At 46.6% G+C, this 14,079-nt stretch overlaps 1 protein-coding gene across 1 annotated transcript in view; it reads right to left on the reverse strand.

Moving 5' to 3' along the window:
• LOC126284487 (uncharacterized) overlaps positions 1-14,079 on the reverse strand; it is a 79,456-nt gene that overhangs the window by 44,782 nt on the left and 20,595 nt on the right. The window contains exon 5 of the mRNA XM_049983447.1: positions 18-704. Within this exon, the coding sequence (XP_049839404.1) occupies positions 18-704 (687 nt within the window). The remainder of the gene's footprint in view (positions 1-17; positions 705-14,079) is intronic.

Consider the following 14,079-nt stretch of genomic DNA (forward strand, 5'->3'; position numbering starts at 1 on the left):
TCGGGTTTTAGTTTTACCGAGGGGCTTTGCATCACTAATGTCACTTGAAGGTACCTCCTTAGGTCTTTCCGTGATGATTTCATACAAGACGTTCTTGGCCGTCGCTTCCTCTTGTGCTGGTTGTTGTTTGCTTTGGTTACGGGAAGCTTTGAGAGTAGGTAGCGGTTTGAGTCGGCGTCTTCGGACATCTTGGTTCAACGCGCCGTCATTCGGATTGTCTATCTTTACCACCGTTGTGACCGAAGCTGCCTCAACAGCGTCCTTTTTACGAGTGCCATTTCCTTGTTCTTCCGTCACTAGCTCCAGAGCACTGACTGAGTCGGCGGTTTGTGGGTCTGTAAGTTCTTGAGTTGGGTTCCGCTCCGTCACCTCTTGTGCTTCGGAGTGCGCCTCTTCCGTCTCCGCGACAATCGTTACTGCGTCCCCTCCGTGGACCGTTTGTACCTGTTCAGCCGCCGACAGCGGCCGGGTTGCCTCAGCGGCTGTCGTCACGTCAATACATGTACTGTTTGTTTCCTCGAGCACATCCGCATTACACTGCTTCTGCTTGCGGGTGGAAGGCGAATTACGGGCGGACTCGCCGTCCGAGCCGTCATCGGTCGTTTCCAACGGTCGCTTCTTATTCTGGAGATCGCAATCGGGAACAGAAGGGTGTGATGTAATGACGCTCAGGGGAGGGAACTCCGTAGTAGTTATGGCGGGCACTGCAGAAGTACATGCACCACTGTCGTTAACCGAAAGAAGGGAAGTGCTATTTGGTAAGACATCGCTGAGGGTCAGTTTTTGACGCTGTGTTAGATTGTTCCTAAGAACAAAAACACGGCGCGGACAATCTTGTCGGAAATGACCTGTCTCATTGCAAATATTGCACGTGCGCTCCTGACCAGAATACACAACATGTGCTTTATGGCCTGCAACGGATATATGGGACGGAATGTTGGCTTTCACCTCCATTTCAACGGATCTAATGCCATTAAAACACTGTATCTTGTATAGCTTCGACCATCTTTCGTTATAGATAGATTTAACTTCGCCATATTTAGATAGAGCGTCCTTGATCAACTGATTATCAATTTCAATTGGAACATTCAAAATCCTGACATTGGTGTACATGATATCAGCTTTTCGTACAGAGACATTACTTTTTGAACCGTCTCGATGAACAAATTCGACGGAATTACCCCATTTTGCAAGCAACTTATCGACTGTCACTGAGTTCAGAAATTTAACAAAGACACAGTATTTTTCAGCATCTAATTGCGTGGTATGAACAGAGTCAGAATTAATACCGATTACCTCAGTCAGCCAATCGTGGATTTCCAGCGCAGTGGGTTGGACCGGCCGTGTTCCTTTCTCGAACGAGAAGACTAAAGTATTCTTCCTGACGGTGTCAGACATGGTCGTCGGTTCCGACGAAATTCCGGCAACAACCGAAATTGCGGCGAAGCACGAAACGTGGAACGGACGAAAGCACTATAAAAACACTTATCAGAGACACCACTCAAAAAATAACAGCGAAAATGTACAGCTAACTTCACGTAAACACCAAACACCGGCGATAGCGCTAACGTACGCGGAGTAAACAACAAGCACGTCCGACCGCGGCGACGGCTAAAGCCAGAATAAAGGCCACACGGTCACTGACGTCCAACATTTACATGTATACGACTCATCTCGAAACGCTCACACCCCTGAGGATTTGTGTTTTCGTTCTACACAGCCGCTGCCCCTTGCTCTTTCCCACCCATTCGTTACATTCAACCTCTGACGAGACCGGCCAAATATAGACTGAGAAACAAGACCACACACTTTGTGCATTCGGAATCGAAGGCAGGGCGTCCCTCGCCGCATTTGCTACGATTGCCATTTGCTACTTCTGCAGAAGCGGCGGCGGCGGCGGCGGCGGCGGCGGCGCCGGCGGCGACGACGACGAATAACGCGAGAGGCTTTCAGATATGTGAGAAATACATCTATAAAATGTAATTCAGACTGCCTCGTCCCACCTTATGCTGTACCGCTTTGGCAAATGCTTTATCTGCGCCATTCGCCTTAATCGCATCTGAGAGTAATTCTTAAAAAAACGCCTGTCGCTAATTGTTAGTCATCACAGATACTGTTTGCTATACGGCCACGACGCGCAACTGATTTCCAAAATTCATCTTTCTCCTGTGAGGATGGAACTTACGACCCCTCGTTTATTAGACCAGTGCTCTACCACTGAGCTAAAGAGGCGCGGCCTAGCGGTACTCTTGGGTACTTCGTCCTTACGGTCGTCTGCATCATCAGACTTTAGCTGACAACACTTCATATTACCGGCTAATATTTGCAGCTATGGCGACAAATTACTGCTTGTCTACACTTCTGACACGTAACCGATGTGCTCTCCAAACAACAACACTTACATTTCAGAACATGTCTTTCACACATGTCTACAAAATCACCTTCACCTTCAAATACAGTTTCCTTGCGACTGACAGAGACGTAGGCAAAGTTTAAAGTTGCTATTTCCATTAAATCTCGTTAATCAGAAAAACGGTAATTTACACCTGCAGCGGAACAGAATTCCGTTCCGCCCAGCGCCTGGCTCGAACCCACGACCCTGAGATTAAGAGTCTGACACTCTACCGACTGAGCTAGCCGGCTACCTCGGTGAATACCTGCCGGGTAGCACGTCACACAGTACTCGTTTGGGTTGGGTGGTCCCATACAGAATCTCTCCATGGTGCCTAATGTTTTCCTAACGTCACACTCGTCACGTACTTCACTTTTATGTCATAATCATTTCTGAGAGGTAAAGAAATTGCATGACAACATGCAGAGCTAGTGGCGTCAAAATTAACACACATACTTTATGTGACTCAAAAGCCGAACGAGTTACTTTACGACCTTGTTTTAGATGTGCAAGTGATAGTCAAAACACGCGGTGTCGGCACTCTGCCGACCATTTCGCTAGTTAACACCGGTCTTGTTGAGTGTGTTTCAAGCTCAAGAGCATCTCCAAGCAAAAAATGGTCAACAGCAACATTCAGACGGTTTCGTACTGCTCAATTGCTACATTAAAACGTTATGTTTCTTTTTCAGAACTGGAAAAACACAAGCGTGACAGCATTCGAACCTGTAATCTTCAGATCCGAAATCCGACGCCTTATCCATTAGGCCACACGGTCACTGACGACCAACATTTACATGTATACGACTCATCTCGAAACGCTCACACCCCTGAGGATTTGTGTTTTCGTTCTACACAGCCGCTGCCCCTTGCTCTTTCCCACCCATTCGTTACATTCAACCTCTGACGAGACCGACCAAATATAGACTGAGAAACAAGACCACACACTTTGTGCATTCGGAATCGAAGGCAGGGCGTCCCTCGCCGCATTTGCTACGATTGCCATTTGCTACTTCTGCAGAAGCGGCGGCGGCGGCGACGACGACGACGACGACGACGACGACGACGACGACGAATATCGCGAGAGGCTTTGAGATATGTGAGAAATACATCTATAAAATGTAATTCAGACTGCCTCGTCCCACCTTATGCTGTACCGCTTTGGCAAATGCTTTATCTGCGCCATTCGCCTTAATCGCATCTGAGAGTAATTCTTAAAAAAACGCCTGTCGCTAATTGTTAGTCATCACAGATACTGTTTGCTATAGGGCCACGACGCGCAACTGATTTCCAAAATTCATCTTCCTCCTGTGAGGATGGAACTTACGACCCCTCGTTTATTAGACCAGTGCTCTACCACTGAGCTAAAGAGGCGCGGCCTAGCGGTACTCTTGGGTACTTCGTCCTTACGGTCGTCTGCATCATCAGACTTTAGCTGACAACACTTCATATTACCGGCTTATATTTGCAGCTATGGCGACAAATTACTGCTTGTCTACACTTCTGACACGTAACCGATGTGCTCTCCAAACAACAACACTTACATTTCAGAACATGTCTTTCACACATGTCTACAAAATCACCTTCACCTTCAAATACAGTTTCCTTGCGACTGACAGAGACGTAGGCAAAGTTTAAAGTTGCTATTTCCATTAAATCTCGTTAATCAGAAAAACGGTAATTTACACCTGCAGCGGAACAGAATTCCGTTCCGCCCAGCGCCTGGCTCGAACCCACGACCCTGGGATTAAGAGTCTGACACTCTACCGACTGAGCTAGCCGGCTACCTCGGTGAATACCTGCCGGGTAGCACGTCACACAGTACTCGTTTGGGTTGGGTGGTCCCATACAGAATCTCTCCATGGTGCCTAATGTTTTCCTAACGTCACACTCGTCACGTACTTCACTTTTATGTCATAATCATTTCTGAGAGGTAAAGAAATTGCACGACAACATGCAGAGCTAGTGGCGTCAAAATTAACACACATACTTTATGTGACTCAAAAGCCGAACGAGTTACTTTACGACCTTGTTTTATATGAGCAAGTGCCAGTCAAAACTCGCGGTGTCGGCACTCTGCCGACCATTTCGCTAGTTAACACCGGTCTTGTTGTGTGTGTTTCAAGCTCAAGAGCATCTCCAAGCAAAAAATGGTCAACAGCAACATTCAGACGGTTTCGTAGTGCTCAATTGCTACATTAAAACGTTATGTTTCTTTTTCAGAACTGGAAAAACACAAGCGTGACAGCATTCGAACCTGTGATCTTCATATCCGAAATCCGACGCCTTATCCATTAGGCCACACGGTCACTGACGACCAACATTTACATGTATACGACTCATCTCGAAACGCTCACACCCCTGAGGATTTGTGTTTTCGTTCTACACAGCCGCTGCCCCTTGCTCTTTCCCACCCATCCGTTACATTAAACCTCTGACGAGACCGACCAAATATAGACTGAGAAACAAGACCACACACTTTGTGCATTCGGAATCGAAGGCAGGGCGTCCCTCGCCGCATTTGCTACGATTGCCATTTGCTACTTCTGCAGAAGCGGCGGCGGCGACGACGACGACGACGACGACGACGACGACGAATATCGCGAGAGGCTTTAAGATATGTGAGAAATACATCTATAAAATGTAATTCAGACTGCCTCGTCCCACCTTATGCTGTACCGCTTTGGCAAATGCTTTATCTGCGCCATTCGCCTTAATCGCATCTGAGAGTAATTCTTAAAAAAACGCCTGTCGCTAATTGTTCGTCATCACAGATACTGTTTGCTATACGGCCACGACGCGCAACTGATTTCCAAAATTAATCTTTCTCTTGTGAGGATGGAACTTACGACCCCTCGTTTATTAGACCAGTGCTCTACCACTGAGCTAAAGAGGCGCGGCCTAGCGGTACTCTTGGGTACTTCGTCCTTACGGTCGTCTGCATCATCAGACTTTAGCTGACAACACTTCATATTACCGGCTAATATTTGCAGCTATGGCGACAAATTACTGCTTGGCTACACTTCTGACACGTAACCGATGTGCTCTCCAAACAACAACACTTACATTTCAGAACATGTCTTTCACACATGTCTACAAAATCACCTTCACCTTCAAATACAGTTTCCTTGCGACTGACAGAGACGTAGGCAAAGTTTAAAGTTGCTATTTCCATTAAATCTCGTTAATCAGAAAAACGGTAATTTACACCTGCAGCGGAACAGAATTCCGTTCCGCCCAGCGCCTGGCTCGAACCCACGACCCTGGGATTAAGAGTCTGACACTCTACCGACTGAGCTAGCCGGCTACCTTGGTGAATACCTGCCGGGTAGCACGTCACACAGTACTCGTTTGGGTTGGGTGGTCCCATACAGAATCTCTCCATGGTGCCTAATGTTTTCCTAACGTCACACTCGTCACGTACTTCACTTTTATGTCATAATCATTTCTGAGAGGTAAAGAAATTGCATGACAACATGCAGAGCTAGTGGCGTCAAAATTAACACACATACTTTATGTGACTCAAAAGCCGAACGAGTTACTTTACGACCTTGTTTTATATGTGCAAGTGCCAGTCAAAACTCGCGGTGTCGGCACTCTGCCGACCATTTCGCTAGTTAACACCGGTCTTGTTGTGTGTGTTTCAAGCTCAAGAGCATCTCCAAGCAAAAAATGGTCAACAGCAACATTCAGACGGTTTCGTACTGCTCAATTGCTACATTAAAACGTTATGTTTCTTTTTCAGAACTGGAAAAACACAAGCGTGACAGCATTCGAACCTGTAACCTTCAGATCCGAAATCCGACGCCTTATCCATTAGGCCACACGGTCACTGACGACCAACATTTACATGTATACGACTCATCTCGAAACGCTCACACCCCTGAGGATTTGTGTTTTCGTTCTACACAGCCGCTGCCCCTTGCTCTTTCCCACCCATCCGTTACATTCAACCTCTGACGAGACCGACCAAATATAGACTGAGAAACAAGACCACACACTTTGTGCATTCGGAATCGAAGGCAGGGCGTCCCTCGCCGCATTTGCTACGATTGCCATTTGCTACTTCTGCAGAAGCGGCGGCGGCGACGACGACGACGACGACGACGACGACGAATATCGCGAGAGGCTTTCAGATATGTGAGAAATACATCTATAAAATGTAATTCAGACTGCCTCGTCCCACCTTATGCTGTACCGCTTTGGCAAATGCTTTATCTGCGCCATTCGCCTTAATCGCATCTGAGAGTAATTCTTAAAAAAACGCCTGTCGCTAATTGTTCGTCATCACAGATACTGTTTGCTATACGGCCACGACGCGCAACTGATTTCCAAAATTCATCTTTCTCCTGTGAGGATGGAACTTACGACCCCTCGTTTATTAGACCAGTGCTCTACCACTGAGCTAAAGAGGCGCGGCCTAGCGGTACTCTTGGGTACTTCGTCCTTACGGTCGTCTGCATCATCAGACTTTAGCTGACAACACTTCATATTACCGGCTAATATTTGCAGCTATGGCGACAAATTACTGCTTGGCTACACTTCTGACACGTAACCGATGTGCTCTCCAAACAACAACACTTACATTTCAGAACATGTCTTTCACACATGTCTACAAAATCACCTTCACCTTCAAATGCAGTTTCCTTGCGACTGACAGAGACGTAGGCAAAGTTTAAAGTTGCTATTTCCATTAAATCTCGTTAATCAGAAAAACGGTAATTTACACCTGCAGCGGAACAGAATTCCGTTCCGCCCAGCGCCTGGCTCGAACCCACGACCCTGGAATTAAGAGTCTGACACTCTACCGACTGAGCTAGCCGGCTACCTCGGTGAATACCTGCCGGGTAGCACGTCACACAGTACTCGTTTGGGTTGGGTGGTCCCATACAGAATCTCTCCATGGTGCCTAATGTTTTCCTAACGTCACACTCGTCACGTACTTCACTTTTATGTCATAGTCATTTCTGAGAGGTAAAGAAATTGCATGACAACATGCAGAGCTAGTGGCGTCAAAATTAACACACATACTTTATGTGACTCAAAAGCCGAACGAGTTACTTTACGACCTTGTTTTATATGTGCAAGTGCCAGTCAAAACTCGCGGTGTCGGCACTCTGCCGACCATTTCGCTAGTTAACACCGGTCTTGTTGTGTGTGTTTCAAGCTCAAGAGCATCTCCAAGCAAAAAATGGTCAACAGCAACATTCAGACGGTTTCGTACTGCTCAATTGCTACATTAAAACGTTATGTTTCTTTTTCAGAACTGGAAAAACACAAGCGTGACAGCATTCGAACCTGTAATCTTCAGATCCGAAATCCGACGCCTTATCCATTAGGCCACACGGTCACTGACGACCATCATTTACATGTATACGACTCATCTCGAAACGCTCACACCCCTGAGGATTTGTGTTTTCGTTCTACACAGCCGCTGCCCCTTGCTCTTTCCCACCCATTCGTTACATTCAACCTCTGACGAGACCGACCAAATATAGACTGAGAAACAAGACCACTCACTTTGTGCATTTGGAATCGAAGGCAGGGCGTCCCTCGCCGCATTTGCTACGATTGCCATTTGCTACTTCTGCAGAAGCGGCGGCGGCGGCGACGACGACGACGACGACGACGACGACGACGAATATCGCGAGAGGCTTTGAGATATGTGAGAAATACATCTATAAAATGTAATTCAGACTGCCTCGTCCCACCTTATGCTGTACCGCTTTGGCAAATGCTTTATCTGCGCCATTCGCCTTAATCGCATCTGAGAGTAATTCTTAAAAAAACGCCTGTCGCTAATTGTTCGTCATCACAGATACAGTTTGCTATACGGCCACGACGCGCAACTCATTTCCAAAATTCATCTTTCTCCTGTGAGGATGGAACTTACGACCCCTCGTTTATTAGACCAGTGCTCTACCACTAAGCTAAAGAGGCGCGGCCTAGCGGTACTCTTGGGTACTTCGTCCTTACGGTCGTCTGCATCATCAGACTTTAGCTGACAACACTTCATATTACCGGCTAATATTTGCAGCTATGGCGACAAATTACTGCTTGGCTACACTTCTGACACGTAACCGATGTGCTCTCCAAACAACAACACTTACATTTCAGAACATGTCTTTCACACATGTCTACAAAATCACCTTCACCTTCAAATACAGTTTCCTTGCGACTGACAGAGACGTAGGCAAAGTTTAAAGTTGCTATTTCCATTAAATCTCGTTAATCAGAAAAACGGTAATTTACACCTGCAGCGGAACAGAATTCCGTTCCGCCCAGCGCCTGGCTCGAACCCACGACCCTGGGATTAAGAGTCTGACACTCTACCGACTGAGCTAGCCGGCTACCTCGGTGAATACCTGCCGGGTAGCACGTCACACAGTACTCGTTTGGGTTGGGTGGTCCCATACAGAATCTCTCCATGGTGCCTAATGTTTTCCTAACGTCACACTCGTCACGTACTTCACTTTTATGTCATAATCATTTCTGAGAGGTAAAGAAATTGCACGACAACATGCAGAGCTAGTGGCGTCAAAATTAACACACATACTTTATGTGACTCAAAAGCCGAACGAGTTACTTTACGACCTTGTTTTAGATGTGCAAGTGATAGTCAAAACACGCGGTGTCGGCACTCTGCCGACCATTTCGCTAGTTAACACCGGTCTTGTTGTGTGTGTTTCAAGCTCAAGAGCATCTCCAAGCAAAAAATGGTCAACAGCAACATTCAGACGGTTTCGTACTGCTCAATTGCTACATTAAAACGTTATGTTTCTTTTTCAGAACTGGAAAAACACAAGCGTGACAGCATTCGAACCTGTAATCTTCAGATCCGAAATCCGACGCCTTATCCATTAGGCCACACGGTCACTGACGACCAACATTTACATGTATACAACTCATCTCGAAACGCTCACACCCCTGAGGATTTGTGTTTTCGTTCTACACAGCCGCTGCCCCTTGCTCTTTCCCACCCATCCGTTACATTAAACCTCTGACGAGACCGACCAAATATAGACTGAGAAACAAGACCACACACTTTGTGCATTCGGAATCGAAGGCAGGGCGTCCCTCGCCGCATTTGCTACGATTGCCATTTGCTACTTCTGCAGAAGCGGCGGCGGCGACGACGACGACGACGACGACGACGACGACGACGACGACGACGAATATCGCGAGAGGCTTTCAGATATGTGAGAAATACATCTATAAAATGTAATTCAGACTGCCTCGTCCCACCTTATGCTGTACCGCTTTGGCAAATGCTTTATCTGCGCCATTCGCCTTAATCGCATCTGAGAGTAATTCTTAAAAAAACGCCTGTCGCTAATTGTTCGTCATCACAGATACTGTTTGCTATACGGCCACGACGCGCAACTGATTTCCAAAATTAATCTTTCTCTTGTGAGGATGGAACTTACGACCCCTCGTTTATTAGACCAGTGCTCTACCACTGAGCTAAAGAGGCGCGGCCTAGCGGTACTCTTGGGTACTTCGTCCTTACGGTCGTCTGCATCATCAGACTTTAGCTGACAACACTTCATATTACCGGCTAATATTTGCAGCTATGGCGACAAATTACTGCTTGGCTACACTTCTGACACGTAACCGATGTGCTCTCCAAACAACAACACTTACATTTCAGAACATGTCTTTCACACATGTCTACAAAATCACCTTCACCTTCAAATACAGTTTCCTTGCGACTGACAGAGACGTAGGCAAAGTTTAAAGTTGCTATTTCCATTAAATCTCGTTAATCAGAAAAACGGTAATTTACACCTGCAGCGGAACAGAATTCCGTTCCGCCCAGCGCCTGGCTCGAACCCACGACCCTGGGATTAAGAGTCTGACACTCTACCGACTGAGCTAGCCGGCTACCTTGGTGAATACCTGCCGGGTAGCACGTCACACAGTACTCGTTTGGGTTGGGTGGTCCCATACAGAATCTCTCCATGGTGCCTAATGTTTTCCTAACGTCACACTCGTCACGTACTTCACTTTTATGTCATAATCATTTCTGAGAGGTAAAGAAATTGCATGACAACATGCAGAGCTAGTGGCGTCAAAATTAACACACATACTTTATGTGACTCAAAAGCCGAACGAGTTACTTTACGACCTTGTTTTATATGTGCAAGTGCCAGTCAAAACTCGCGGTGTCGGCACTCTGCCGACCATTTCGCTAGTTAACACCGGTCTTGTTGTGTGTGTTTCAAGCTCAAGAGCATCTCCAAGCAAAAAATGGTCAACAGCAACATTCAGACGGTTTCGTACTGCTCAATTGCTACATTAAAACGTTATGTTTCTTTTTCAGAACTGGAAAAACACAAGCGTGACAGCATTCGAACCTGTAATCTTCAGATCCGAAATCCGACGCCTTATCCATTAGGCCACACGGTCACTGACGACCAACATTTACATGTATACGACTCATCTCGAAACGCTCACACCCCTGAGGATTTGTGTTTTCGTTCTACACAGCCGCTGCCCCTTGCTCTTTCCCACCCATCCGTTACATTCAACCTCTGACGAGACCGACCAAATATAGACTGAGAAACAAGACCACACACTTTGTGCATTCGGAATCGAAGGCAGGGCGTCCCTCGCCGCATTTGCTACGATTGCCATTTGCTACTTCTGCAGAAGCGGCGGCGGCGACGACGACGACGACGACGACGACGACGAATATCGCGAGAGGCTTTCAGATATGTGAGAAATACATCTATAAAATGTAATTCAGACTGCCTCGTCCCACCTTATGCTGTACCGCTTTGGCAAATGCTTTATCTGCGCCATTCGCCTTAATCGCATCTGAGAGTAATTCTTAAAAAAACGCCTGTCGCTAATTGTTCGTCATCACAGATACTGTTTGCTATACGGCCACGACGCGCAACTGATTTCCAAAATTCATCTTTCTCCTGTGAGGATGGAACTTACGACCCCTCGTTTATTAGACCAGTGCTCTACCACTGAGCTAAAGAGGCGCGGCCTAGCGGTACTCTTGGGTACTTCGTCCTTACGGTCGTCTGCATCATCAGACTTTAGCTGACAACACTTCATATTACCGGCTAATATTTGCAGCTATGGCGACAAATTACTGCTTGGCTACACTTCTGACACGTAACCGATGTGCTCTCCAAACAACAACACTTACATTTCAGAACATGTCTTTCACACATGTCTACAAAATCACCTTCACCTTCAAATGCAGTTTCCTTGCGACTGACAGAGACGTAGGCAAAGTTTAAAGTTGCTATTTCCATTAAATCTCGTTAATCAGAAAAACGGTAATTTACACCTGCAGCGGAACAGAATTCCGTTCCGCCCAGCGCCTGGCTCGAACCCACGACCCTGGAATTAAGAGTCTGACACTCTACCGACTGAGCTAGCCGGCTACCTCGGTGAATACCTGCCGGGTAGCACGTCACACAGTACTCGTTTGGGTTGGGTGGTCCCATACAGAATCTCTCCATGGTGCCTAATGTTTTCCTAACGTCACACTCGTCACGTACTTCACTTTTATGTCATAGTCATTTCTGAGAGGTAAAGAAATTGCATGACAACATGCAGAGCTAGTGGCGTCAAAATTAACACACATACTTTATGTGACTCAAAAGCCGAACGAGTTACTTTACGACCTTGTTTTATATGTGCAAGTGCCAGTCAAAACTCGCGGTGTCGGCACTCTGCCGACCATTTCGCTAGTTAACACCGGTCTTGTTGTGTGTGTTTCAAGCTCAAGAGCATCTCCAAGCAAAAAATGGTCAACAGCAACATTCAGACGGTTTCGTACTGCTCAATTGCTACATTAAAACGTTATGTTTCTTTTTCAGAACTGGAAAAACACAAGCGTGACAGCATTCGAACCTGTAATCTTCAGATCCGAAATCCGACGCCTTATCCATTAGGCCACACGGTCACTGACGACCAACATTTACATGTATACGACTCATCTCGAAACGCTCACACCCCTGAGGATTTGTGTTTTCGTTCTACACAGCCGCTGCCCCTTGCTCTTTCCCACCCATTCGTTACATTCAACCTCTGACGAGACCGACCAAATATAGACTGAGAAACAAGACCACTCACTTTGTGCATTTGGAATCGAAGGCAGGGCGTCCCTCGCCGCATTTGCTACGATTGCCATTTGCTACTTCTGCAGAAGCGGCGGCGGCGGCGACGACGACGACGACGACGACGACGACGACGAATATCGCGAGAGGCTTTGAGATATGTGAGAAATACATCTATAAAATGTAATTCAGACTGCCTCGTCCCACCTTATGCTGTACCGCTTTGGCAAATGCTTTATCTGCGCCATTCGCCTTAATCGCATCTGAGAGTAATTCTTAAAAAAACGCCTGTCGCTAATTGTTCGTCATCACAGATACAGTTTGCTATACGGCCACGACGCGCAACTCATTTCCAAAATTCATCTTTCTCCTGTGAGGATGGAACTTACGACCCCTCGTTTATTAGACCAGTGCTCTACCACTAAGCTAAAGAGGCGCGGCCTAGCGGTACTCTTGGGTACTTCGTCCTTACGGTCGTCTGCATCATCAGACTTTAGCTGACAACACTTCATATTACCGGCTAATATTTGCAGCTATGGCGACAAATTACTGCTTGGCTACACTTCTGACACGTAACCGATGTGCTCTCCAAACAACAACACTTACATTTCAGAACATGTCTTTCACACATGTCTACAAAATCACCTTCACCTTCAAATACAGTTTCCTTGCGACTGACAGAGACGTAGGCAAAGTTTAAAGTTGCTATTTCCATTAAATCTCGTTAATCAGAAAAACGGTAATTTACACCTGCAGCGGAACAGAATTCCGTTCCGCCCAGCGCCTGGCTCGAACCCACGACCCTGGGATTAAGAGTCTGACACTCTACCGACTGAGCTAGCCGGCTACCTCGGTGAATACCTGCCGGGTAGCACGTCACACAGTACTCGTTTGGGTTGGGTGGTCCCATACAGAATCTCTCCATGGTGCCTAATGTTTTCCTAACGTCACACTCGTCACGTACTTCACTTTTATGTCATAATCATTTCTGAGAGGTAAAGAAATTGCACGACAACATGCAGAGCTAGTGGCGTCAAAATTAACACACATACTTTATGTGACTCAAAAGCCGAACGAGTTACTTTACGACCTTGTTTTATATGTGCAAGTGCCAGTCAAAACTCGCGGTGTCGGCACTCTGCCGACCATTTCGCTAGTTAACACCGGTCTTGTTGTGTGTGTTTCAAGCTCAAGAGCATCTCCAAGCAAAAAATGGTCAACAGCAACATTCAGACGGTTTCGTACTGCTCAATTGCTACATTAAAACGTTATGTTTCTTTTTCAGAACTGGAAAAACACAAGCGTGACAGCATTCGAACCTGTAATCTTCAGATCCGAAATCCGACGCCTTATCCATTAGGCCACACGGTCACTGACGACCAACATTTACATGTATACAACTCATCTCGAAACGCTCACACCCCTGAGGATTTGTGTTTTCGTTCTACACAGCCGCTGCCCCTTGCTCTTTCCCACCCATTCGTTACATTCAACCTCTGACGAGACCGACCAAATATAGACTGAGAAACAAGACCACACACTTTGTGCATTTGGAATCGAAGGCAGGGCGTCCCTCGCCGCATATGCTACGATTGCCATTTGCTACTT

The sequence above is a fragment of the Schistocerca gregaria genome, chromosome 8, assembly GCF_023897955.1.
Source record: "Schistocerca gregaria isolate iqSchGreg1 chromosome 8, iqSchGreg1.2, whole genome shotgun sequence".
Lineage (NCBI taxonomy): Eukaryota > Metazoa > Arthropoda > Insecta > Orthoptera > Acrididae > Schistocerca > Schistocerca gregaria.